This window comes from Mus musculus, chromosome 16 (genome assembly GCF_000001635.26).
Source record: "Mus musculus strain C57BL/6J chromosome 16, GRCm38.p6 C57BL/6J".
NCBI lineage: Eukaryota > Metazoa > Chordata > Mammalia > Rodentia > Muridae > Mus > Mus musculus.
Window position 1 is genome coordinate 4,322,386 of NC_000082.6, and position 26,685 is coordinate 4,349,070.

Here is a 26,685-nt window from a genome sequence, read left to right on the forward strand (position 1 = left end):
CCAGCCTATAAAAAATGCATAAGCTTATGAATATGCAGCTGGCCTCCAAGTCTAATGAATGTAGGTAGGTCGTACTAGACAACAGCTGTTACCATCCACCATCTTGTTATCCGAAAGCTCTAAATGCCAGAGGACTATTAGAAGCATCTTGCTTTCTTTTTAAAGATGGAAACAGCAAATATTTAAACGTGAAAATAAACAGGGGGTCAAGGAAAGCACCGTCCATAAGATGCTCACTACAGAGACACGAGCACCTGGGTTTGATTCCTGCTCCCCATGAAGATCTGGGGCTGGTGATGCGCACTTAAACTCCCAGTGCCTGCTAACTAGTGAGTCCTAGGTCCTGGTGAGAGGCTCTGTTTTTAAAGTGAGGAGCAGACGTCAGAAGTTGACCTCTGGCCTCAATGAACACACACACACACACACACACACACACACACACACACACACACACAGAGAGAGAGAGAGAGTCAGAGACACAGAGGATGACTAAAGCAAAAGTAAAAACATAACAAAAGGCACCAAGAGAAAAACTAAATCCAATGGATATGGGAAAAACAGCACACAATGAGAAAAACTTCTTATGCCCGAGGCTGAGCGTGTTAATCCTCAGTAGTTTCTTATGACATGCCAACCCAGACATAGGCACTTCTGACTGTCACAGGAGATCTCTGTTACAGTAACAAAATACCAGAATATTCTCACCAATATTCTTTTTTTAAATAGAATTACATTGCAAGATTCACCCATACCAAGTCAATTTAAGATAATCACAAAGTTGCAGGGCGGTTGGTGGTGCACACCTTTAATGGTGAATCTCTGTCAGTGTGAGGCCAGCCTGGTCTACAGAACTAGTTCCAGGATATCAAGGGCTACACAAAGAAACCCCATCATCGAAAAACCAAAAACCAACAAAACAAAACAAAACAAAATGAAAGAAAAGATAATCATAAAATTGTGGATTTCAAAAAACAGAAAAGTATTTAAGGTGGTTTCCAAAATAAAATAGGTTCTAGCTCCCCAAGCATGATGTAAGGAAAATTACCTTTACTGATATTATCATTATCTTTGAGAAGCCTCCAAAGACACCACAGGCTCAAAAAAAAATTAACCAAACTGAGAAATATTTTTAAGCAAAACAGAGAGAAAATGGAAGTGTGTAAAATGCTAAAGACCCAAAGATATTAAAGATGTGCAATGTAACTAACGTTATACTAAATTCTTAAATCATAAAAACTAAATTGAAAGGCATCCTGAGTAGTTTGCCATTAGTTCATGTTTTCTACTGTAGGATTACTACAAAGTTTCAGGAGAGAGAGAGAGAGAGAGAGAGAGAGAGAGAGAGAGAGAGAGAGAGAGAGAGAGAGAGAGAGAAACTAACCTTAAGGTTATCAAAGGTTTTGACAGTCTGCGCCAAATCACTGACACTCCCTGGCGATGCTGTCCCCTGTCCCCTAGGGCCTGAGGACTCCCGTGAGTCGTCAATGACCTCAAAGCCAGAAAGCAGGGCCTCTGCACAGCTGCAGTGGGACTCCTTGGCTCTCTGACCCGATATCAGGTATGTCTTCAAACCTATGATGGATAAAAATGACAATCAGCACAGACGGGAACCAAAGTGGGCTGAAGCACAGCTGGCTCTTGTTCTCTGGAAGGTGAAGCACGGTGAATGGAGTGGGCCACAGCTCACTGCAACCTTCGTCTTCCCAGACAGATGCGGCCTCAGAGACCACTGCCTCCAAGGTGCACTGTTTACTTCCATAACGTTTGCTCATGGCTGGCTGCATGGTTTACCTCTGGGAACTAAAATAAATGTTAACATTTCTTCCACGAAGACATCCCATGTCTGCTTTGGGAAGAAAGCAGAACAGACTGGTGGCCAGCTCCACAGTCTGCTTGGTTTGGTTCTGACCTGTAAATATCCATCCCTGACCATGAATCCTAAGAAGCCATCACAATGTGGGGGTGACCACAACACCAGGCAGGGTCCTTCGTTCAGGAAACCGTCCAACTGCACAGCAAGAGAAAATGAAGCTTTTCCTGGAGGAAGTGATGATACCTAAGCTAGAGAAAGGGCTGAGCACCCCCTCGGAAGCACCCTATGGCAGCAGCCTGTCTCTGCTGTCACGTCTCCCTGGGGTTGGCAGTTGCTTGGTATTTGGAATAGCATGCCGTGTGCACTCACCAAGCGCTTCCACTTCCATTCTACAACATACTATGAGGACTGCAGAGGGGACAGGAAGGCACATGAGCTATGCTTCGGACACGTGTGGAGCCTATCACAGGAAGAGGGAGCCCAGATGACGGATGAGCAGCAGTGACAGTGGTTATGTCACCAGCATGCAGGGTAAGGATATACGGGGTCCTCCAGGAGTATGAGAGGTGACACCTGGAACATGTCCTCTGCTTCCAACAGGGCTGAGAGGCATGGCTGCCAGTGACAGACAGGTCACAAGGACTTCCTCCCTTGTGGATGGGACTGAGGTTCTTATAAAGGCTCTATGTAGTACTGGAATAGTGTTTCCTTCAACCCTGTGATGACAGTTCCTCAGAAGGATACAGCCTTCGCCAGACAACCAAATCAGCACTAGTGCCTTGACCTGAAACTTACAAGCTTTTAGAGCTCTAAGACATAACTTTTATGTTACCCAGTCTGTGGTATGACAGAACCAGCAGACTAGGACAGAAAGCTTCCTCCAGTAGCATGTCCTCCAAGTGAGCTCAGCCCAGGCACCTGTCCCCAGACAGTGGTATTTCTATAACAGTCTAAGGGGATCCCTCCAATAAAAGAGCCTTTGGCAGGTGCAGTCAGCAGGTGGTGCTAAGTTTAGTATGGCTGGTTGGGTCTCTCTCTCTCTCTCTCTCTCTCTCTCTCTCTCTCTCTGTGTGTGTGTGTGTGTATCATTTGGTCCTGTGATGGACAGACAGCCTCCATAGTGCCAGTTGTAGTTCAGCAAAACCTGCATCTAGATAACAAGAGAAGACACTCAGGCTGACTGGCAGGGGTTTGTTTGTTTGTTTGTTTTAGCACTTTGAATATAGCTTGCATTGTTTCTAATGTAAAGGCAGCTATTAACCTTTGACTGTTCCCCTTACAGCTTCTCTCGAGGCACTGAACATTGTCTCTGGCTTTCAGCATGTCCTAGTTTGTTTTCTATTGCTGTGATAAACACATGACAAAAGCAATTTAAGGAGGAATGGTCTTATTTCAGCTTACAGGGGGGAGTCCATTAAGGGAAGCCAGGGTGGGAGCTCAAGGCAGAAACCTGAAACAGGCCATGGAGAAATGCTGCTACTGGCTTGCTTTCCATGGCTTGCCTGTTTCATTTTGTTGTGTTTTCCGTATATAACCCAGGGCCTCTCGCCCAGGTGTGGCACAGTCCACAGTGAGCTGGGCCTTCTGTCACATCAGTCATTAGTGGAGAAAGCACCCCTTACCTTTGCCCACAGGTCAGTCTGATGGAGGCAATTCCTTAGTTGAGGTTCCCTCTTCCCCAGTGACTGCAGTGTGTGTTAAGTTGACAAAAATATCATCAGCACATGGATGTTTAGGCAAATGTGTGTGTGAGTGAGTGTGTATATACCATGTGCATTTGTGTGTGGGTGTGCGTGTGGGTGTAGCCAGGGGAGCAGCTGCCCTGTAGTGCACTCATCTGTGGATGTCATCAGAGTCTGCATGGTGGATGGCACAGGGAAGCAGGGAAAAAGAGTAAGAGGCCTGTAGAAAAGGCAGACACAGGCTGAGAGGGTGGTAGTGACAGGTTCTTTGTCGGGAGGCCAATACAGGATAAGGGTGTGTTCTTTGAAGAGGAGCCCTCATGGCTTGGTCTCCATTATCTCTTAACTGTGTGAGCTCCTTCATCTTGTTTGTTCATCTGTGAGGCTGAGAAGAGGATCATCCCATGAGACTGGGGTGATGATGGTCTTTATAGTGGTGTTCAGTGCACAGTATGCCTGACACTGGCGGCTGTTAATATCAACAGTGTGTTCGACCTGCTCATCATCAGGAGCCCTTCTCACGCTCCTACTCTATAGGAAAGCAGGCACAGAACTGCTCTAGTTTGCTCTCTTCACTTGGATCTCTCTTGGGGAGCTCAGAATGACTGACTTATAGAGACAATACTGCTCTTGCACAAACATCAAACCTACACAGGCATCTATACCATGGAAATCTGCTAGATAAAATAAGTGTCTTTTTACTTATGCTTTAACATGGAGAGCTAAATGTAAAGCAAATCCTGCTGCCCACACTAAAGGGACACCAGCATGAAACAGAAAGGTAGGTTTAGCATCTAGTAAGATCCATAGTGACAAAAGAACCTCTGGGCTTGTGCCTTGTGGAGGCCGTAGGCCTGGTAACTATCCTCACAGACCCTGGCTTCTGAGATGACTGGAAGGGCTCATCTGGGTTAAAAGGTCAAAATCAGGCAGACAAAGCATTTATCTTGTTAAATGGGCATACACAGGAGAATAATTAGTATTGTTTCCTGAGAGCTTTCTTGGTAATTCATTTTTGTACCTCAGCAACACTCCTATCTTCCATCAGCTTCATTTTACAGGGCTGCAGAGGGGAGGTGTTGCCTAATGTGTTCCCACCTAGAAAAAAAATTCATGTACAGGGCTTCTCATGGGTCACCTCCTTGAATCTTTCCCTCCCTCTCTTCCACACTGGAGACAGTGCGTGGGCTGCAGGCTCTATTATGACACTTTAATATACATTTACAATGTATTCTGATCACATTTACCATCATTACTCTCTCTTGTTAAGCTCCCATTCTTGCAGAGTCCCTGTTTCTTTTATTTTATTGTACTGGATTTTTTTGGTAGCCCACTGAAGTTTAATTAGGGTTGCTTACAAGACCACAAGTGAGGAGTTATTTATAGAAGCTTGGTAACTTGCCAGTGCCTACCCAAAAACAAAGGAAACTTCTCTCCCTCTTCCAGGAACCATTATAGAGGCCTATAGAGCCTTGGGGAAAGAAAGAAGGCCTATATAGGATCTCTCTCTCTCTCTCTCTCTCTCTCTCTCTCTCTCTCTCTCTCTCTCTCTCTCTCTCTCTCTCTCTGTGTGTGTGTGTGTGTGTATACAGTCCATAAACAGAGAGGCTAGAAGTCTCCACATATTCCCTCATGACCAGGTCTACCATTGACACTAGATCTAAGGCAAACACCAGCAATCCTACCTCCACCCATTCCACTTAGGCTCGGCCCCCACAGCACTGGGGTTACAGCCACACTTAGCTAATTATGTGGATGCTAGGGATCTGAACTCCAATTCCCAAAGTTTCACAACTAGCTCTGTTGCCCATCTCTCCATCCCTCAAGTGTTCTTTAGTCTGCCCTTCTCACCTGTGGATTCTTCATCTATGAATTCAACTGTGGCTCATGGGGACCTGGAGAGATGGCTCAGTGGATAAAATGCTTCATTAGGACTGGAGTTCAGATGCCCAAAACCCACGTAAAAGTGAGGTAGATGTGGCAGCTACCTATAATTTTGGCACTTGGGAGGCAGAGATAGGATCCCCAGAACAAGGCAGGTAACTAGTGTAGCTGATTGATGGCTCTGAGTTCAACTGCCTCAATAAATAAAGTGGGAGGCCATGGAAGGAGGCACCTCACATCAACTTCAGTCTTCCCATGCATGCACACACATGTACTCACACGTGAGAACACATCACACATGCAAACATGTATGTATACACATGCATATCACATATGCATACATGTAAAACAAAACAAAATGTGTCTGAATTGAACATACACAGACATTTTCCTTGTCTATTGCTTAGATAATTTTTGTGTATCAAACATTTACATATTATTTACAATATCCTGAGCATTATGAGTAATCTAGAGATAATCTAATGTATACAGAACAATTTATATAGATTATATAAAAGTATGACATTTTACATAAGAACATTCTCATGTTTTGGTGTCCATGGGGAATACTTAAACCAATGCCCTGATGACACCAGAGGATGACTATATATCTTCAATTCTTTGAGGACAAAAACTTCTGTCCCGCACACACAGATGATCAGTTTTAGTGGCCGGGTCTATGAATGAATGACAAAAGTTCAGTTTAGAGAAGAAGAGTGGTCACAGAGTCTCCTACCATGCCCCTTTCAGAGGGGCGCTTGCTTGGGAGTGAGACGTCCTCAGTCACCAGCGATCTAAGGACTTGATGGTCAGAGCTCCAGAAAGAAGAAAAATTTAAAAAACAGGAACGAGTGCTTAAGATGTGACTTGGGGTTAAAAGAACAACATAGCAAATGCCTAGAGGCTGACCTCACTAATGATTTAAAACAATAAACACCAGAGAGGCAATGGGCTTAGGCTGGCTCATAAACATCCCAAAATGTCTCTTCCCTTTGTTCTGTGTATTTGAATGGCCAGGAAAATAAAAATTATTTTTAAGCTAAAGTTCAACAGGTCAAGAAGGAAAATAAGAATTAAAAGCACTCTTAACCTAGCAAACCAAGATCTATAAAACACTTTTCATGTTTCTGCTTAAGAGCAAAAGCTTGGTTAAAAATATTTTCATCTTTTAACAATAAAAAATTCTTCTACTCCTATGTAAAACAAGGGTTGTGGGAACTGATTTGCTGGTGCAATCCTTGATGATAATCACAGGTTTCATCAAATAGTATGTATATACTGGTGAGATTTTTTCTGTAAAAAAAATTAAATCCAAATAATAAAATCAACCTTCAGCTCTGGTGGTCTTCACCCAGGTTGCAGGCCCAGCGACTCTGGAAGAGCACACTGCACACACTCACAGCAGCCTGCAGGCCCCAGCCCACGCCTTCACGTGCTCATTCACTCACCCTGCAAACAGTCTACACTGAGCACTGGCTGGGTGGGCATCAGGACCTGGGCTATGGAGTCACTGAAGCTGCTGCGGCTATGGAAAATGAGCCAAATGAAACCATTGACCTTGATTCCCTCATCTTTAAAAATGAAAATCCTGCAGCATGGTAGTGACGGCACCTCGTAGGGCTGCTGTAGGTGTTACATGACGCTGAGGACTAACTCGGGAAAACTAAGGACAGGAGTGACTAAACAAGAGAGTGGCTGCCAGAGTGAAGGGGAGGACAGGAAACAAGAACAACACAATCCCCAAGAAGAGGGGACCCATGGGTCCCAGGCTCCTGCTGGCTATATGCTCAGGAGTCATTAAAGCTTTTAAAATAAGTGTGTAACAGGAGAGAAATGCAGGGCCGGGGTAACTAATACTATGGAATACAGAGGACCCAGGGCTTAAGGGCCAGACAACGCTGCTAGTTGACCTTGCTTAGGGGCAACACCAGGAGCTGAGAGAGATAGACAACTATGGTATCTCAGAGGAGGCAAATTTCCCTGTGCAGGAGCAAGAGTATCTGAGTCTGTTTCTGGTTCCTGGGGTTTAAGAATGGAATAGACATATGAAAAATAGATTCCAGAAAGAATAGAAATTAAGATTTAAGAAGCAGGTGAGGCTCAGTGGTAGGATGTTTACCCTGCCTGCTCAAGGCTCTGTTTTCCAGACTAACATCACAAATTAATAAGTAAATCTGAGAATATGTAACAGGTAAATAATGGGGAAAACCAAAGTGAAAAATATCTTGAAAAAAGAAAAAAAATCACAGGTTCCTCAGTTAAAAAAAAAGACAGTTTCAAAAGGTCACTCGCAAATGGTTCCATTTCAGTGAAATGTCCCCCACAATGGGGGACCTGGAAGAGACAGAAAGCAGCTTGGTGTTGGCTAAGGGCCTGAGGGGCTGACAGGGTGTTCAGAAGAGACATAGGCATTTTAACAATGAGTTAAACAAGCATAAAGGGGAAATAGAGGCCCAGGCTGTCTACTGTGGAGGACTAGGAGACAGCAAGGCTTAAAAAAGACCAGAGGCAGCTATGAACCAAGCCTACCCAGGACAACTGCCGACAGCTAGAGGTTTCCTCTGTGGCATGACGGACTGACCTGTCAAATACAGTTAGGTTACACAACTCTCGAATACACTAGAAATCATGGAATTGCAGATTTTAGAGAATCATTCCTCAACAAATCAAAAATATTTTAAAAACAAAAAAAAATAAAACTAAATGAAACCCAACATGATGTGGGAGCTCTAACATTTCAAGAAGGAAAAAAGCCACAAAGAAATACCCATGCATTGAGGATTCAAAGCATGGGTGTCAAGTAAACGGGGAAAAACTGTTTCTTAAAAGGAACTTAGAAATAGATAATGTGGTAGCACTAAGGAAGAAAACATATAAATAAGAAATAGTGCTAAATAACCTCGAAGAACTGAAAAATCTACATGGCAAGAATTCAAAAGTCTGCGAGAGATTAAACTCACAAAATATAACTTGACCTTCACAAGATACCTCTAAGAATCACCAGATCTGTAATTCTCACATTTGTAGTATAGCCAGAAGAGTTGAGCCAACACCCAGCTGGGATGTTAGCCTGCTAACACAGCTCCTCTACAGCATGTGGGCACCACAGTCTCACAGTGGCCACCAAGGCAAGAGCTCTGAGGCTGGCTCTCCCTCACCCAGGCATGTGTCCGTGGGCGAGGGCATTTCTGCTGACTTGTGAGCTGCAGCACCTGCATCCACACCTCTGAGGAGCATCTTCATCTGGGAAGGATGGTACACAGATCCACAGACCACAGGTGCCAACCTATTCTTTAGCCTTGGGTTATATAAAGGGATGACAGGATTCTTAAGAACCTGATTAGCCCCTTTGAGTAGCCACCCACGGCTTCAGCATTGGTTGCTTTGTAGAATATCAATTTGAGTTTCTGGCTTTCTTCTAAATCACACCGCAGTTAGAGGGACAGGCTGCTGCAAATTCCCCACTTTAAAAATCATCAGGGTCTGTCTCCCTGTCTCTGTCTCTGTCTCTACCCCCTACCCTGGTGGTGTGTGTGTGTGTTTTGGATATTTTGTCTGCGAGTCTATCTGTGTACCATGTGGGTACCTGGTACCGCACAGGCCAGAGGAGGGTGCTGAGACCCCTGAGACTGGAGTTACAGATAGTACTGAACCACTTTGTAGGTGGTGGGAATCCACCCAGGTCCTCTGGAAGAGCAGCCAGTGCTCTTAACCACTGAGCCAGCTCTTTCTTTCCCAAGAGCACTCTGAGTCAGGGCTGCTCCAGTGTTGTTTTTCAGACTGCATTTCCTTGTTTGTGGGGCACATGGTAGAGTCAAGTCCCCAACCCTTTATTGTTGTTTGAGTTCTGTGGATTAGACTGATATAGCTGAGCTGTATCTCTGACCCTCATTATACTGTTTTTGACAATGTCTCACTGAATTGCCCAGGGTGGCTTTGAACTCACTCAGTAGTTGAAGCTTTGGCATGGCAATTCTCCTGCCGAGCCTACCAAGTAGCAGGGATCACAGCTATTGGCCTTGTTCCAAACCCTGTTCCTTGTAAACACCTCCAAGATCTCCGATTTCATCTGTGCACTCATTTTCTCTCTTCAGGAGAATCAAAACTATGTATGTGATAGGTTGTTTGGTATCCAAGACTTAATCCTCCAAGACACTGCTTGTGCACACATGCAGCTGATCCTCTGGTCTGAGGGAAGGTCGGGGAGCAAAGAATCCCGGCACAGTAGGACTGTTATGGGCACCTTCAGAAATCACATCTTTGCTGCAGACTCATGCACAAGCTGAAAGCAAAAGCAAGGGAGTGACAAGTGTCCGCCCTTGTATGCTCACAGCTCACAACGAACACCAACAGGGATGGACCTCACTCATAAGAGGAGGCCGAAGGAACCTTCAGAGGCTCTGTGACCACATGGTTGGTGACTACTGAACTTCACTGCAGTACCCTGGGGGAACAGCTTCAGGGAGAGAAGGAAAAGGGGCAGAAGCCCAGGAAGAAAGGTTCCAGAAGAGGAGAGGTGCTCACCTCTGAGAACACAGTACTCAGAGAAGTTAGTGCCACAGGAAAGCACACTCTACTTAAAGCTGTGCCTGGCTTCGTTGAAGCAAACCTAGTGTACACCAGCATGTAACGGGATCCCAAGATGACAGGAAATATTCATCTTCTATATTGTGATATATTCTGGTCTGTATTGTTGTAAAAAAACATGAACTCCATGTGGTGGCTTCCATCTGCAATCCTAGCACCCCAGACTTAAAGATGGGAAGTTGAATGTCATCCGTTGGCTATGTAGTGAAGTTTGAGAACAGCCCAGCCTACACAAAACCATCTCAAAAGAAAGGGAGGGAGGGGGAAGAGAGGAAGGGAGAGGAAGGGAGGAGCCTGCCTGGGCCCCCAAATTCCAGGCCAGCACAATAGAAAACCTGGAGAAGGAAATTCGGAGGAGAAAGATGAACATCTGAATTTGTTACAGAATATTTTAGACAAAAAACCAAAAGTGTCAGGAGAAATATACTGAAGAGTTGTGATCCAACTGACCTAGGACAGAGAAGCCATCACACTGTTCAAGCCAATGCTCGCCAGGCTCTTACTAAGTACACACCCTTAAACAATACACAGCACTAATGTACCCTTTAAAATTCAAAGAAAGCAGGTGGGAGGTGACTCAGCAGCCTCACAACCAGAGTCCATCTCAGGAGTTACAGAAGAGGGGAATAACTCTCGAAAGTTGTCCTCCAACCTCAACATGGCTGCGCGCACACACACAGATACACATACACACATGTACTACTAATAATTCATATGATGATATCACCTTATAGGTACTCTTTCTGGAAGTTGCTGTCTTTGTAGAGCATTTGTTCTCTTTGAGATTTGATCATATTGATATATGAGACTCATGTTCATCAATTTTCAATATTGTGAGGTTTCCCACTGAATAAATGTTCTACAATTTGAAAGAAAAAAAACCTTGTAGCATTAGCAGACACCAACTCTCAACTCCTGAGTCCAGTTAAAATAAGAAATATGCCAAGCATGAAGATGCATACCTGTAATCCTAGCATGTGATTGTTGAGGCAGGGGGATTCATGAGACCATCTTAAACTCAATATATTAGGATTAAAATATACAAGTTACCACTGTGAGACTTGCCTGGGATACATAGCTTCAACACAAGACCTAGAAGAGGATTCAGGCAGACAGAGCTTGTGTTCATGACTGCTTGCTGTCAGTTGAGGCTAATGTGCCTGCATCTGCCATCAATAAGAAAGAGAAACAGCCATAGACACACCCCCAGGACCTGGCTTACTCACCACCAAAGGTCAAAGGTAAGTCTCTGCCAGGTGGAATCAAGTGCCCGAAATAATGCTGACAAAAGGTCCCAACACTTCAGCAGCATGGAGCTGGGCCAAGTTCTGGATCCAGAGGAAGAACTTCTACAGGGTCCCAGAAGTGAAGCAGGCTTCTCTTCATGGGCCCGAGCAAGGGACAGGTGATTCATGGGGAGGCCAGTGGGCTAGATGGAGCAGACTCCTGCCTTCTCTAGTCCAGGGCCTCTAGCCGTATGCCAGTGCAGCATCAAACAAGGCAAGTATGATCGAGAAGCTGGATTTGTTGTTGTTTAATGCAATTTAAATTTTAAGCAGCTGCATAGGGTTATCAGCTACCATAACGAACCGCAAGTCTCCACATACACCCTAACTACCAGGATGGAATGAGCTGGAGGCAGACCTTCTTATCGTTACTAAACAGCCACCAGGTTGTTAAAAATAAAAATTCTTGTTATGGATAGCATTCAGAGGCCAATGTTACAAGGCAGATTTCCCTGTGCAGCCACTTGAGAAACAGACACAGCATATTCATGAGGAATGCAGCTAACCTGAGAAACAGGAACTGGAAGTACTGAACACATTGGAATATCTTCAGAAAAACTTAAATGAGATAAAAATTTGGTTTTAAACTGTAATTCAGGGGCTTGAGAGATGTCTCAGAGGGGTTAGAAGCACTGGCTACTCCTCGAGAGGAGCCAAGTTTAATTTCCAGTACCTATTTGATGACTCACAACTGACTGACTCCAGTTCCAGGAGATCTGACGCTCTTTTCTGACCTTCATGAGTACCAGGCACACACATGGAATACAGACAGACATACATGCAGGCAAAGATTCATACGCATAAAACAAATAAATCTAAAAGATTTTTTTCATCTGTCCCAACCCAGTTTTTCCAGATTCTTTTTTTTAATTAGGTATTTTCTTCATTTACATTTCCAAAGCTACCCCAAAAGTCCCCCAAACCTTCCCCCCACTCCCCCCTCACTCCCACTTCTTGGCCCTGGTGTTTCCCCTGTACTGGGGCATATAAAGTTTGCAAGACCAATGGGCCTCTCTTTCCACTGATGGCCGACTAGGTCATCTTCTGATTCATATGCAGCCAGAGACATGAGCTCTGAGGGTACTGGTTAGTTCATATTGTTGTTCCACCTATAGGGTTGCAGACCCCATTAGCTCCTTGGGTACTTTCTCCAGGTCCATCCATTCTTTATATATATTGGATATTAGTCCCCTATCTGATTTAGGATAGGTAAAGATCCTTTCCCAATCTGTTGGTGGCCTTTTTGTCTTATTGACGGTGTCTTTTGCCTTGCAGAAGCTTCGCAACTTTATGAGGTCCCATTTATCGATTCTCGATCTTACAGCACAAGCCATTGCTGTTCTATTCAGGAATTTTTCTCCTGTGCCCATATCTTAGAGGCTTTTCCCCACTTTCTCCTCTATAAGTTTCACTGTCTCTGGTTTTATGTGGAGTTCCTTGATCCACTTAGATTTGACCTTAGTACAAGGAGATAGGAATGGGTCAATTCGAATTCTTCTACATGATAACCGCCAGTTGTGCCAGCACCATTTGTTGAAAATGCTGTCTTTTTTCCACTGGATGGTTTTAGCTCCCTTGTCAAAGATCAAGTGACCATAGGTGTGTGGGTTCATCTCTGGGTCTTCAATTCTATTCCATTGGTCTACTTGTCTGTCGCTATACCAGTACCATGCAATCTTTATCACTATTGCTCTGTAGTACAGCTTTAGGTCAGGCATGGTGATTCCACCAGATGTTCTTTTATCCTTGAGAAGAGTTTTTGCTATCTTAGGTTTTTTTGTTATTCCAGATGAATTTGCAGATTGCCCTTTCTAATTCGTTGAAGAATTGAGTTGGAATTTTGATGGGGATTGCATTGAATCTGTAGATTGCTTTTGGCAAGATAGCCATTTTTACTATATTGATCCTACCAATCCATGAGCATGGGAGATCTTTCCATCTTCTGAGATCTTCTTTACTTTCTTTCTTCAGAGACTTGAAGTTTTTATCATACAGATCTTTCACTTCCTTAGTTAGAGTCACGCCAAGGTATTTTATATATTTGTGACTATTGAGAAGGGTGTTGTTTCCCTAATTTTTCTCTCAGCCTGTTTATCCTTTGTGTACAGAAAGGCCATTGACTTGTTTGAGTTAATTTTATATCCATCTACTTCACTGAAGCTGTTTATCAGGTTTAGGAGTTCTCTGGTTGAATTTTTAGGGTCATTTATATATACTATCATATCATCTGCAAAAAGTGATATTTTGACTTCTTCCTTTCCAATTTGTATCCCCTTGATCTCCTTTTGTTGTCGAATTGCTCTGGCTAGGACTTCAAGTACAATGTTGAATAGGTAGGGAGAGAGTGGGCTGCCTTGTCTAGTCCCTGATTTTAGTGGGATTGCTTCCAGCTTCTCACCATTTACTTTGATGTTGGCTACTGGTTTGCTGTAGATTGCTTTTATCATGTTTAGGTATAAAAGATTTTTAACATAACTCAGAGTCTGTATCTCTAGCGTGTGAGCTTGACATGATATTCTCAAAGATGATTCTGGTGTGAATATTTGTGAAATGTACCATCCTTTCTTCTTTGTTACAGACTCTACATTTTACTATTTGATTCCTAAAAATTCATCGAGATACAAACACCTGAGCTCACTGATCTTTCACACCCATTACAAGGGACACATGTACTTCAACCACCACACAAATGACCATGTTGGGGGCCTGAATGTTTAACTAGGCACATGGTCCCAATGCTAATAAGATTGAGCCCGGAGAACATGTTCCAAGGAAGGTTTCACTCCACTGTCCCTACTGAGACCTTACTAGAGGCAAATTTAGAAGGCAGACAGAATCCAACTTGGGTCACCTCAATTCCTTCTGAACTTCAGTGTGTCCTCCCTCCTATTGTGTGACTGTGTAGCAACAGACACCAGGACAGTGTATAACTCCATGGTGCATCACCAAGTCATAACTGGACACAAAAGACCAGCCTCCTGCTCAATGGCGTCTGTGCTCTACTTAGCTGGAACGGCCCCAGTGGGCTCATATGCGTGACTGTTTGGTGCCCAGTTGGTGGAACTATTTGGCAAGGTGGTGTGGCCTTACGAGAGGAGGTGTGTCTCTGTCTCTCTTTTACTTCTTCCCTTCCTCCTTCCCTCTCTGCCTTCTGGTTGTAAATCAAGATGTACACCCTCAGCTACTGTTTCAGCACCATGCCTGCCTGCCTGCCTACTGTATGTTCTCCATCATGACAGTCACAGACATACTCTAAAGCTGTCAGAACTCAATAAACTCTTTCTTCTTTAAGTTACCTTGGTCATGGTGTCTCTTCATAGCAAACAAAAAAAAAAAGTAATTAAGAACATAGTTACTCAACAGAAATGTGGGTAACAGTATCTGGTTCCCTAGTTGCAGATCAGAAGTCCCTATATTACAACGTCTGGTCTGTTTCTACAAGACTTGGCATAATGGGACCTCCACAAGGAAGAGCCAGTGTAAAGCTCTCCCCTTTTGGGGATGCATCATAAGATCTCTGTGTGGTTCTTTGGAATATTTTAAATTCTCTTAACAGCCATAGTAACACATTCTGGAAGCAAGGCCAAGCCACAGGTCCTCAACGCTAGCAGACCCAGCGTGGAGGACCTTTTCATTAAACATTTATTATCTTTACTGCACACTTAAACTGTAATGCCCTCTTTCCAAAGTGGAAATAAAATCCAATTTATAGACAACATAATATTTAATCATTAAGACCATAAAAGACATTTCTGGCAAGTTTCCAAACGACCTCCTCTGCACAACCTTTAGCCAGTTTCCTTTCTGTAGAGTGAGTGTGCGTCAGGCAGGGGATGTGACCTCAAAGTTGCTGAAAGCTGGCAAGAGCAGTGCACACATGTAAGGTCTAGCACTTAGGAGGCAGCGGGAGGAGGGTCTGGGGTTCAAAGCCAGCTGCAACTTCTTGGCAAGTTCCAGACCCCCGAGGGGGGGGGGGGAAGGGGAGAGAGAGAGAGAGAGAGAGAGAGAGAGAGAGAGAGAGAGAGAATATATCCCACAGTTCTATACATGTGTAAATGTGTGCGTAAAAACATGTATATGTCCAATATTGGAGAATGTACGTCCATGCATATATAAAATACACATACATAGAGAGACCATTAAAAAATGTAGACCATTTTAAAAAGGGGAAATTAACCCTTATCATTCATTATATCAATAAGTAATACACTCTTAGAACCTACAATAATGCGGTTTTTCCCAAAGGAAGATGCTAATGTGGCTAGGCCACCAAAATCACAGGTGTCCATCCTACTGTCACAGAGTGGGGCAGAAATGGGCCTGAGGAAATGTGAGATTCAGCAATGACAGGGAGGTGGGTCTGGCAATGGGTCTGAGGAGCAGTGGGGCAGGTATAAGCAGAAACAGAATGCTCCAAGGCAGCCAAGAGAACTCAGGGTGGAGACGCTAGGTCAGATGCTTCTACGAAGACTGAGGAGGTCATCCAAAAAAGGACTCTGGGCCCAGCAAGTCTGTTGGGTGTGTTGCTGAGGAGAGACTTCAAGGCAGGAAAGGGCACAGACTGGTAGGGCAGGCTAGCCTGTTGGAGGGAGGTGTGCAGAATCAGTGTGGCCATGAAGTACGGCAGCAGACTGGAGTGCCATGGCGGCTCGGGAGGGTCAATGTGGTGAGAAGACTCAAGGGAGGAGGGGCTCACAGACATAATGAGATATCTAGGAGAAACATCAAATAGAGGAAAGAGAGACTCTAACATCCTGATGAAGACCGAGCGGTGGCAGCAGGATTACACAAACCCCACATAAAGGAAAGAAGAAAGAAAAACTTGGCAGTGACCCTCTCGTGAGCCTTAGGAAGAGTGTGACAAGGAATTCCTACTACTGAGGTTGGATAAAGCACCGACTGGTCCTAACTAACGAGAACTATGCCATGGAGAGTTCAGTCTGCAGTTCTGAATGATTGGTACAAGATATCCCAAGGTTCCCACTGGAATACAGGGTCTCAAGACAAAGAATCCTAGAGTCTTCCAGATGAACATGCTGCCAACAGATGACAGTGGGGACTAGCTCTTTCCAAACTACCAGCAAAAAAAAAAAAAAAAAAAAATAGAAAGGCGTGCGAAAAGCAGCTCTGTGGTGAGTGGATGCAACCGAGGAACGGACAAACGGGTACCTCAAGAAAACAGTCATAGGCTCGGGGCTTTGCCGGAGGTAAAACAGAGGTCAGGGTATAGAGTGACAGTGTGCAGCTAATTCCTATAAAAACAGGTCTAATAACCCCATTTTTTAGGAAGCAAAGGATCTGAATAGAATTCCTCAAAGAAGATGCACATTTGGCTAAAAAGCATGTGCAAAAACTGTTCAACATCATTAGACATCAAGAATATACAAATCGAAACTACAATGAGCCTGGTATGAGAACTCTAGCCAACCTCTCAGGGCTAACAAAGTCATGGACATTAGAGGACAACCCACAACCACCCCTTCACTAAATCAGCACAATCCCGAAGGACAGTCGAAGCATTTGCCCATGTACCCCAGATAAACCCTCATCAAGGAAACTTCTCTTTGAGGCAGATGAAAACCTCTACAGAAAATCACAGAGTTGTGGAGCATAGTCTCAAAGAGCAAATGTGTCTACAAAACATCCCAGCACAGGGATCACTGTGAAAGGGGCAGAAGGATGTCAGAGCCAGCGGAGCAGGGTCTGCTGTGTGACTAGGATGTCAGAGCCAGCGGAGCAGGGTCTGCTGTGTGACAAGGATGTCAGAGCCAGCGGAGCAGGGTCTGCTGTGTGACAAGGATGTCAGAGCCAGCGGAGCAGGGTCTGCTGTGTGACAAGGATGTCAGAGCCAGCGGAGCAGGGTCTGCTGTGTGACAAGGATGTCAGAGCCAGCGGAGCAGGGTCTGTTGTGTGACTAGGTCTCCTGGAGCATCAGAAACCAGACCCATAAAAGCTCACTAACATGGCTGCCGGAACACAAGCTGAACAAAAATGACATCGATAAGCATTCCAAAGTGGGAGAGAAAGTTCACAGGGCTTCAGCCCCACACCAAGGACCACAGGCAACCAAGGAGCACTGGCAGCAGGAGAAATGTTTTCCCCGGGGACGAGCACACCGACTGGTTATCCAGGACTCAATGGTCAGCTCTGAAGATACATACAAGTAACATTATACGAACTAAGAAGATTATATTTAGGAATATATATGTATATACTTACATTCATATAATAATAATTAGTGAGAAAAGAGGTCATAAATTTGAAAGAGAGCAAGCAGAGGTATATGGGAAGGAGGAGAGGGAGGAGAGAGGAGGGGAAATGTTGTAATTACATCTTAGTTTCAAACATTAAAAAACTAAAACCTACAACGCTGAGCTGGTAAGATGTGTCAGTGCTTGAGCTGCTCATGTCTAAGGACCTGAGTTCAAACCCCAGAGTGTGGTAGAGGGAGAAGACTGACCCTCAAAAGTTACCCTCTGACCTCCACATGGAATGTGTCCCCCTCACAAAAAAATGAATAAGGGGCTAAAGAAATGGTTTGGCAGTTAAGAACATCTGTTGATTTTACAGAGGACCCAAGTTCGGTTCCCAGCACCTACACGGTGGTTCACAACCATCTTTAAGCCCAGTTCTAGGAGATCTGATGCCTTCTTCTGACTTCTGAGGGCATCAGGCACACATGTACTGTGCATACATACATGTAGGCAAAGCCCTCTAAAGTATAAATAAAATATTTTATATTATATATGTAATAAATACATCTTTCAAAAAATTAAAAATAATGAATAAATCAATTAATGTTTCCACCCCCTAAGAGGGGGACATCCAAAATCAAAGATGACAGTAAGCATTAGTGAGGATGAGGACAAAATGGAAGTCTCACACTCTGCTGCTAAGAGTATGAAATGATGTGGCTCCCATGGACAGCAGTCCAGCTGTTCCTCAAAATGCTAAGCATAAAACTACAATATGACTTAGGACTTCTACTCTGAGGAAGATCGAGAGAGAAACTACAGCCCTCACCCACAGAAAGACACGTAAACTAATGTCCACAGCACCATGGTTCATAACAAGCAGAAACTATCTAGTAGGCCACCAAAGAGTGGCATGTCCACACATGAAATATCAGTCAGCCAGAGGAAGGAATGAAGCATGACACTTGTTACAATACAGTGAACCTTGAAAACAGACCCAAAAGGTCACACGGGGTATGGTTCCATCTACATAAACATCCTGGAGAACAGTAGGGGAGACTTTTATAGGTTTCCAGTGCCCCAGACAATGCTGCAGTGATTAGGACTGTGGGTACAGACACAAAGACAAACAATGTAACATCTGACTCACAAGGGAAGGGTGGCTCTGAGGACAGCACTGGGGTCAGAGTAGACACCGGTTGCTGCTGACAGTTCCAATATGTACCTGAGATGTCCTGCACTAATAATTTCAAAAATGCAAATTAAAACCCCATGAGCTTCACTATATACTTATTAGTATATATTTAATAAATGAGACAGTCCTTCTATTTAATAAATGGGACAGTCCTTCTGAGCCTCTGGAGTGACGGGACTTGTCAGAGAAATGGGGGTGGCAATTGGGAGTGGGCTAATCAGCATGCGGAACCCGCAGCCCTGGAACCCAGCGACCTCACCTTGTAGTAACACAAAACACTATATGCCAATGTTTATAGCAACTCTCTTCACAGCTGCCCAAACCTGGAAACAAATCTACTAGCCCGGATAAACATATGGCTCTCTATCCACACAATGGAACTCTGTTCAGCAGTACAAGGAGTGTTACAGACAGACGGACAGTTAGGATGGATCTCACAGGGAAGGAGACCAGTCATAAAGGCCACGCACCGTGTGACTCCATCTCAGTGATGTGTTCCTAAAGGGAGCGGCCCAGAACTTGCCTATAAAAGGTCAGATCAAGGACAGCGTTACTGGCAAGTGAGGAGACTGCTCAGTATCCTGATTGAACTTGGGTTTTAACACATTTATAGATTCCCAAGATAAAACAAAGCCACTTTACAAAAGAAAATTAGCAGAATAAAATTATTCAACCACAGCCATACAAGTGATACTCGTGAGAAGCTAAAGTATCTATGCAAACCCAGCCTTGTGTGCTGCTCAGAGTAGCTCTGTTTGTTGAGTTAAGATGTGGAGGCTGTCCAAATGTGCGGCAGCTGGTGAACGGATAAGCTGCGATACATCCACACTATGCATCGACTCAGGAGGAAGGCGCTGGATGCTTCATCCATGCCACAGCACGGATGGACTTCACACTCCAAAGGCTAAGTAAAAGAAGTCAGATGCAAAAGGCCACACACTGCATCTCTCTGGTGACAAGAAATGCCTACAAAAGATGAAAAGTAGACTTGAGGCTTGGCAATGGGGGCAGGCACTACCTGACGGTGAGCAGGAAGAGTCCGGTGGGTAATGGAAATATTTTGAAACAGTTCTCTAAATTGTCTCCAAATAGGTGAACTGTACACTTGTAACAGTGGAACTTCTTGGTGTGCAGATGACACCTTAATAAAACTGTTTGAAATAGTGCTGAGGTGAGTAAATATCTTTAATTGTTCTAACGCAAACTTGCCCCCCACACAGTACACACACACTCTCTCTCTCTCTCTCTCTCTCTCACACACACACACCAGTGTCACGTGGATTACAGACATACATTTGAAAAGCTAAACAACAGAACATTTGGAAAACATAAGAAAAGACTTTTATGGCCTCAGAGGTAATAGGGAAATACGGCACAGAAAACACAGGCCCATCAAGGAAAAGACTAATAAACATCCCACTAGGTTAAAATTCATGCCAGTTGTCAACATTTGACCAAATGACCCAAAAACAGCAATTTCATAGAAAAAAGGAAAGTCCAATATGAGAGAAGAATTATGGTTCACATATAACCCAATCTAAATACAAAGAATTCCCCCCAAAAATCAATGAGAACACAAAGCCAGGCACTGTGCAGAAATGTACAACACGGTGAGCAACCACAGGGAGCCAAGCCAGGCACCACAACCAACTGACTGTGAAAAGGCACTCAGCCAGGATGCAGCCCACCAGACGCAGCTACGCCATCCACCAGAGTGCCTAAAGTTAGAGCTAGAAGCAGGTGGAGCTGTGGAGGCTTGAAAACCCTGTGGGTGAGCATGCCAACGGTAAAGCAATCGTTATTCCACTCTGAGGCTGTCTGCTGCAATGCAAGACCCTCATATCTGTGGTCCAATAGTTCCTGTTCTCACCATTCACTTGTCCAACAGAAGCGCAGGGTGGTATGTGCCAGGATGCTACAACATTGATAGGAACTCCGTAAAAGCCATAGATGGGCAAAACCCAAACATCTACACACTGCAGTGTGAAAAAGAAATGACACCCACAAGCAGGAGGAATGATCTCATGGATAGAGAAGGAACCACAGAAACATACAGACTTCAGATTCCATGTATATGAAACTCAAATGCAGGCAAAAGTAGTCCGTGAGGTCAGAAGTCAGGACACAGGTTCCTGTTAGGAGGAGGACATAGATAGAGGTAAAGGGGGAAATGGGATACTCTGTGGGAAGCCACATGTGCCGTTGCTGAGTGGCACTGACTACTGCTGGCCACCATGCATAAGATTGGACAAACAACCAATGTGTACATATGCAGTAAAGTTTTTTGCAAAAACACTGCCTGGCCCAGGCATGATAATGAGGTTCTGTAAGGTACTGAGAGTATAACCAATCGGATGTGAGACATGCAAATGAGGTATGATAATGAGGCTCAGTGAGGTACTGAGAGAGAGTAGCCAATCAGATGAGGAACATGCAAATGAGGCTTAGTGCATAACCAATCAGGGTATGAGACACGCCTCTCCTAGGCCTATAAAAGTAGCACCAGCTCTGGGCAAAAAGTCTTTTCGCCTCTGCAATCAAGCTCTCCCAATAAACGTGTGCAGAAGGATCCTGTTGCAGCGTCGTTCTTCCTGGCCAGTCGAGCGCGCGCAAGAAGTGGTGCCGAAAACCCGGGACAAGAAACATCTTCAGGCACGAGCGAAGACCCCCTACTACAGGGAGGATTCAGAACTGCATCGCGGGGAAGGAGCGGTTAATAGAGGTTCCCGTAAAACAGACTGCTGAGAAGGATCCGGCGTGGATTCAGAACTCTTCAGCTGGGGAGCGGTGTTAATAAAGGTTCCTGCAAAACAGACTGCTGAGAAGGATTCAACTGCATGGATTCAGAACTCTTCAGCTGAGGAACGGTGGTACCGGTAAGTGTAAAGAAATTAATGTAAATCTCTGAGAGGCATGCTCTCCTACGAAGTAGATCCATTAATTGTCGCTGGGATTGTGCTGCTTGCTTGTTTTCTTGCCTTAATTTTATGCTATTGCCTTAATTGTCATCGCCCTGGGCACGAGTGTATCTGCTGGGAATAATTTCACGTAGATAACGCTTTAGTCCAGGGCGATCATGGGTAATGGCCAGTCTACGCCCTTAGTAGGGCCGGTGCAAGCCTTGCTTAAAGAAAGGGGTTTAAAAATTTCAGAAAGCACAGTGAGCGGTTTTTTGAGAGAAATAGACAGACTTGCTCCTTGGTTTGCCCCCACTGGGTCGCTGACGCTACCTAGTTGGGAAAAGCTGGGAAAAGATATAGCAAGAGAGGAAGTAGATGGGAAAGTGAAAGCAGGGACAAGGCCGTTATGGAAATTAATTAAGGCTTGTATCCAGGACAAGAAATGTGAGCTAGCTGTTAAAGAAGGACAGCGACTTTTACAGGAGCAACAGGAAAGTATGTCAGAAACAGAGAGAAATGAAAAAGAAAGCGCGCGCAGAAAGATAAGTAAAGGGAGAGAAATAAAAGGAGAAAAGGAAAAGAAACCAAAATGTAAAGATACAAAAGATAGAATAAAAAATAAAGAACAGAAAATTAAGTCAATTTACCCTCCTCTCGAGGACTTTGAGTTGTTAGAATTGTCTAGCTCAGTGGATTCGGAACTATCAGAAGGGGAGGAGAAAAATTTGGAGGAGGCTGCTGCAAAGTGTAAGGCAGAAAGATCTGGTCCAATAGGAAGGAGTATCACTGCTCCCCTACCACCTCCGCCTTATACAGATAAGAAAACAATTGGCTATGGCCACTCCTTTTGCACTCCTAAAGGGCTGCAAAAAATATGTCAGGCTTTTCCTGTTTTTCAGGATCATGCTCAACAGCGATATTATGAGCCAATATCGCATAAACAAGTGAAAGAGCTAGCAGAGTCAGTAAGGACCTATGGAGTTAATGCATCATTTACTCAGTCCCAAATTGATAGATTGGCTCACAATGCCATGACTCCTTTTGACTGGATGAGTGTGGTAAAGGCATGTCTTACGATGGGACAGTATCTAGATTGGAAGTCTATATGGCATGATCTGTGTTTGAGTCAGGCCCGTGCTAATGCTACTGCAGGGCAACAAGCATGGAGCTTTGAAATGCTTACAGGTCAGGGTATATGGACAAACAATCAATTAGGATACCCAGTGCAGGTCTATGATCAAATTAATCAGGCAGCAGTGAAAGCTTGGAAAGCATTGCCTAATCGAGGAGAAGTATCTGGTAACTTGACAAAAATTATTCAGGGAATTAATGAGCCGTTCTCTGAATTTGTAGCTCGCATGATGGAAGCGGCAGGACGTATATTTGGTGATTCTGAGGCCGCAATGCCATTAATTGAACAATTAATTTACGAGCAATGTACCAAAGAATGCAGAAATGCTATCACACCATGGAAAGGGAAAGGAATACAAGCATGGATGAAAGCCTGTAGAGAAATAGGAGGACCTCTTTCAAATGCAGGGCTGGCTGCTGCAGTCTTGATGGCACAAACAAAAGAAATAACCTGCTATAATTGTGGACAAACAGGTCATTTGCAAAAGCAGTGTACAAAGAGTAGAAAGAGTAGGTTTGAAAAGACAGTACCAGGTATTTGCCCAAAATGTGGGAAAGGAAGACATTGGGCAAATGAATGTAGATCAGTCAGAGATATAAAAGGAAGGCCAATACCTCAGTTTAAAGGACAACAGCCAAAAAACGGAGTGAGGGGCCCCCGTCCCCAGGGCCCCCAAATGTATGGGGCATTCCAGACCACAGTGTCCATGAGGCCACCCAGAGACCGAGGAGAGCCACTCCGGGTTCAGCAGGATTGGACATCTGTGCCACCTCCAGAGTAATTCTTACACCTCAAATGGGGTGCCAGCCTATTTCATCAGATTTTAGAGGTCCCTTACCAAAGGATACAGTGGGCCTACTGTTGGGTAGGTCCTCTTCTGCTTTGAAAGGATTGGTAATACATCCCGGAGTTATAGACTCAGATTATGAGGGACAAGTTAGGATTATGTGTTCTGCACCCCGAGGTATTGTAGCCATTTCTCCTGGAGATCGCATTGCTCAATTGCTGATTCTTCCTAGTTTGCATAATATGTTCCCTAGTGGCCGGGACTCGCGAGGAGATAAGGGACTCGGTTCTACAGGAAATAATGTGGCCTACATATCTTTAGATTTGGATAATCGTCCCACTTTACAATTACAAATAGAAGGAAAAACCTTTCAAGGTATAATGGATACAGGAGCAGATAAAAGCATTATATCTAGTAAGTGGTGGCCTGCTTCTTGGCCTGTTAATCAATCATCACATAGCTTACAAGGATTAGGATATGAGGCTACCCCAACTATAAGTGCAAAATCCTTACAATGGAAAGATAAAGAAGGAAGGACAGGGCTTTTTCAACCTTATGTACTCCCTTTACCTGTAAACTTATGGGGGAGAGACGTGTTATCAGCTATGAACTTTATATTGACTAATGATTACTCTCAGAAAAGCAAGGAAATGATGAAAGGAATGGGATATATACCTGGACTAGGTCTTGGAAAAAATTTGCAAGGTAGAATTTCACCAGTTAAAGCCACTGTAAAGGCAGACAAGAAAGGGCTGGGTTTTTTCTAGGGGCCACTGAGGAGCCTTTGCCCATTCCGTGGCATACGGAGGACACGGTGTGGGTGCCTCAGTGGCCTTTACCCTCTGAGAAATTGAAAGCAGCTAAAGAATTAGTACAAGAACAATTAGACCTGGGACATGTGGAACCCACTCAATCACCCTGGAATACCCCCATTTTTGTTGTAAAGAAGAAGTCAGGTAAATGGAGATTGTTACATGACCTAAGAGCCATTAATGCACAAATGCAAGTTATGGGTCCTGTACAAAGAGGGCTCCCCCTACTCTCAGCTCTACCTAAGGATTGGAGAATTATAGTAGTAGATATTAAGGATTGTTTCTTTTCAATTCCATTAAATAAGAAAGATAAACCTAGATTTGCATTCACCTTGCCTTCTATTAATCATATGGAACCTGATAAAAGGTACCAATGGCGGGTATTACCCCAAGGAATGGCAAATAGCCCTACCATATGTCAGTTATATGTAGGAAAAGCTTTACAACCGGTTAGGGATGGTTTCCCCTCCTTAAAAATTTGTCACTATATGGATGACATTGTAATTTGTGGACCTGAAGAAGAAAGTATACAGCAAGCTTATGGCTTGCTTAATGAAACTTTAAAAAATAATGGTTTGAGTATTGCACCAGAAAAGGTGCAGCAGTCTAATGTTAGTCATTTTCTAGGAGCCACTATTACTTTACAATGTGTCACCCCACAAAAGATTAGTATTAGAAAAGACCATCTAAAGACACTAAATGATTTTCAAAAATTATTAGGAGATATAAATTGGATTAGACCTTATTTAAGGATCCCTACTTCGGAATTAAAACCTTTATTTCAAATTCTAGAAGGAGACTCACATATTACCTCATTGAGACAATTAACACCTGAGGCTTCTGATGTTCTTAGGAAAGTGGAAAAGGCGATCCAAACAGCACAGTTAACTCGTATAAATGAGCAAGAACCTTTGTGCCTATGCATATTATGCACCATCAATCTGCCAACTGCTGTGTTATGGCAAAATGGTCCTTTAGTATGGATACATCCACATATATCCCCTAATAAAACTATAGAGCATTATCCCACCATGGTAGCAAATATGGCCCACAAAGGGATAAAAACTTCAATCACTCACTTTGGAAAAATGCCTGATAGCATAATTGTCCCGTATACTGTCGCACAAATGCAAATATTGTGTGCTACTATAGATGAATGGGCCATTCTTAGATGCAGTTATTCTGGTTTAATTGATAACCATTATCCTAAACATCCGTTATTACATTTTATGTTATTGCATCCAGTAATATTTCCAAAGGTAACGGCTAATACCCCTATAAAGGGAGCCATTGATATTTATACAGATGGATCCAAAACAGGAGTTGGAAGTTATGTAATCAATGAAAAGGCTGTAAGGTTGCAATTTACACCAGGAGCCCCTCAATTGGTAGAATGTTTGGTGGTTTTAGAAGTCTTTAAAAGATTTCCTATGCCCATAAATATTGTCTCTGATTCTGTTTATGTAGTTAATGCGGTTCTAGCATTAGAGACTGCCGGAAATTTTAAACAGTCCAGTCCTGTATCTGAAATTTTGATGAAAATACAAAATTGTATTTTGATGCGTGAGCATCCCTTTTATATTCAACATATTAGAGCACATACATCATTACCTGGACCTATGGTTAAGGGAAATGCAATTGCTGACTCAGCCACCAGAGACATGGTTTTCCTATCACAAAGTTCTATAGAAAGTGCTAAGAATTTTCATCAGCTTTATCATGTCCCTGCTTCTACATTACGACAAAAGTTTAAGCTCACAAGAAAAGAAGCCCGAGATATTGTCCTACGGTGTGGTAAATGTGTAGAATTTGTTAATGCACCTTCCGTGGGTGTTAATCCTCGCGGATTGCGACCCCTAGATGTTTGGCAAATGGACGTAACGCATATCCCATCTTTTGGGAAATTACAATATGTACATGTATCCATCGATACCAGTTCTGGTGTCCTACATGCCTCTCCCATGACAGGGGAAAAAGCAGTTCATGTCATATCTCACTGCTTAGAGGCTTGGGCTGCATGGGGCAAGCCCCTAGTGTTAAAGACAGATAATGGTCCTGCATATACTTCTTCTAAATTTAGCCAATTTTGCAAACAAATGCAAGTAAAACATATTACTGGATTGCCCTATAATCCACAGGGCCAAGGCATAATTGAGAGAGCCCATCGCACTCTGAAACAATATTTGCAAAAACAGAAAGGGGGAATAGAGGCTATGACGCCAAAGATGGCTCTATCCCTTACAATATTTACTCTCAATTTTTTAAAATTGGATGATGCTGGAAGATCACCAGCTGAAAGGCACGGACAATGGCCTCAATCACCCAATGAAATGGTCAAATGGAAAAATGTCCTTGATAATAAATGGTATGGCCCGGATCCTATTTTAATCAGATCCCGGGGAGCTATTTGTAT

The 26,685-nt window shown here is 43.8% G+C and overlaps 1 protein-coding gene across 4 annotated transcripts in view; it reads right to left on the reverse strand.

Annotated features, from left to right (window-relative positions):
• Adcy9 (adenylate cyclase 9) overlaps positions 1–26,685 on the reverse strand; it is a 152,351-nt gene that overhangs the window by 37,500 nt on the left and 88,166 nt on the right. For all 4 annotated transcript variants that reach the window (XM_011245806.1, NM_001291910.1, NM_009624.3 and 1 more), the window contains one exon: positions 1,382–1,572. In XM_011245806.1, the coding sequence (XP_011244108.1) occupies positions 1,382–1,572 (191 nt within the window). The remainder of the gene's footprint in view (positions 1–1,381; positions 1,573–26,685) is intronic.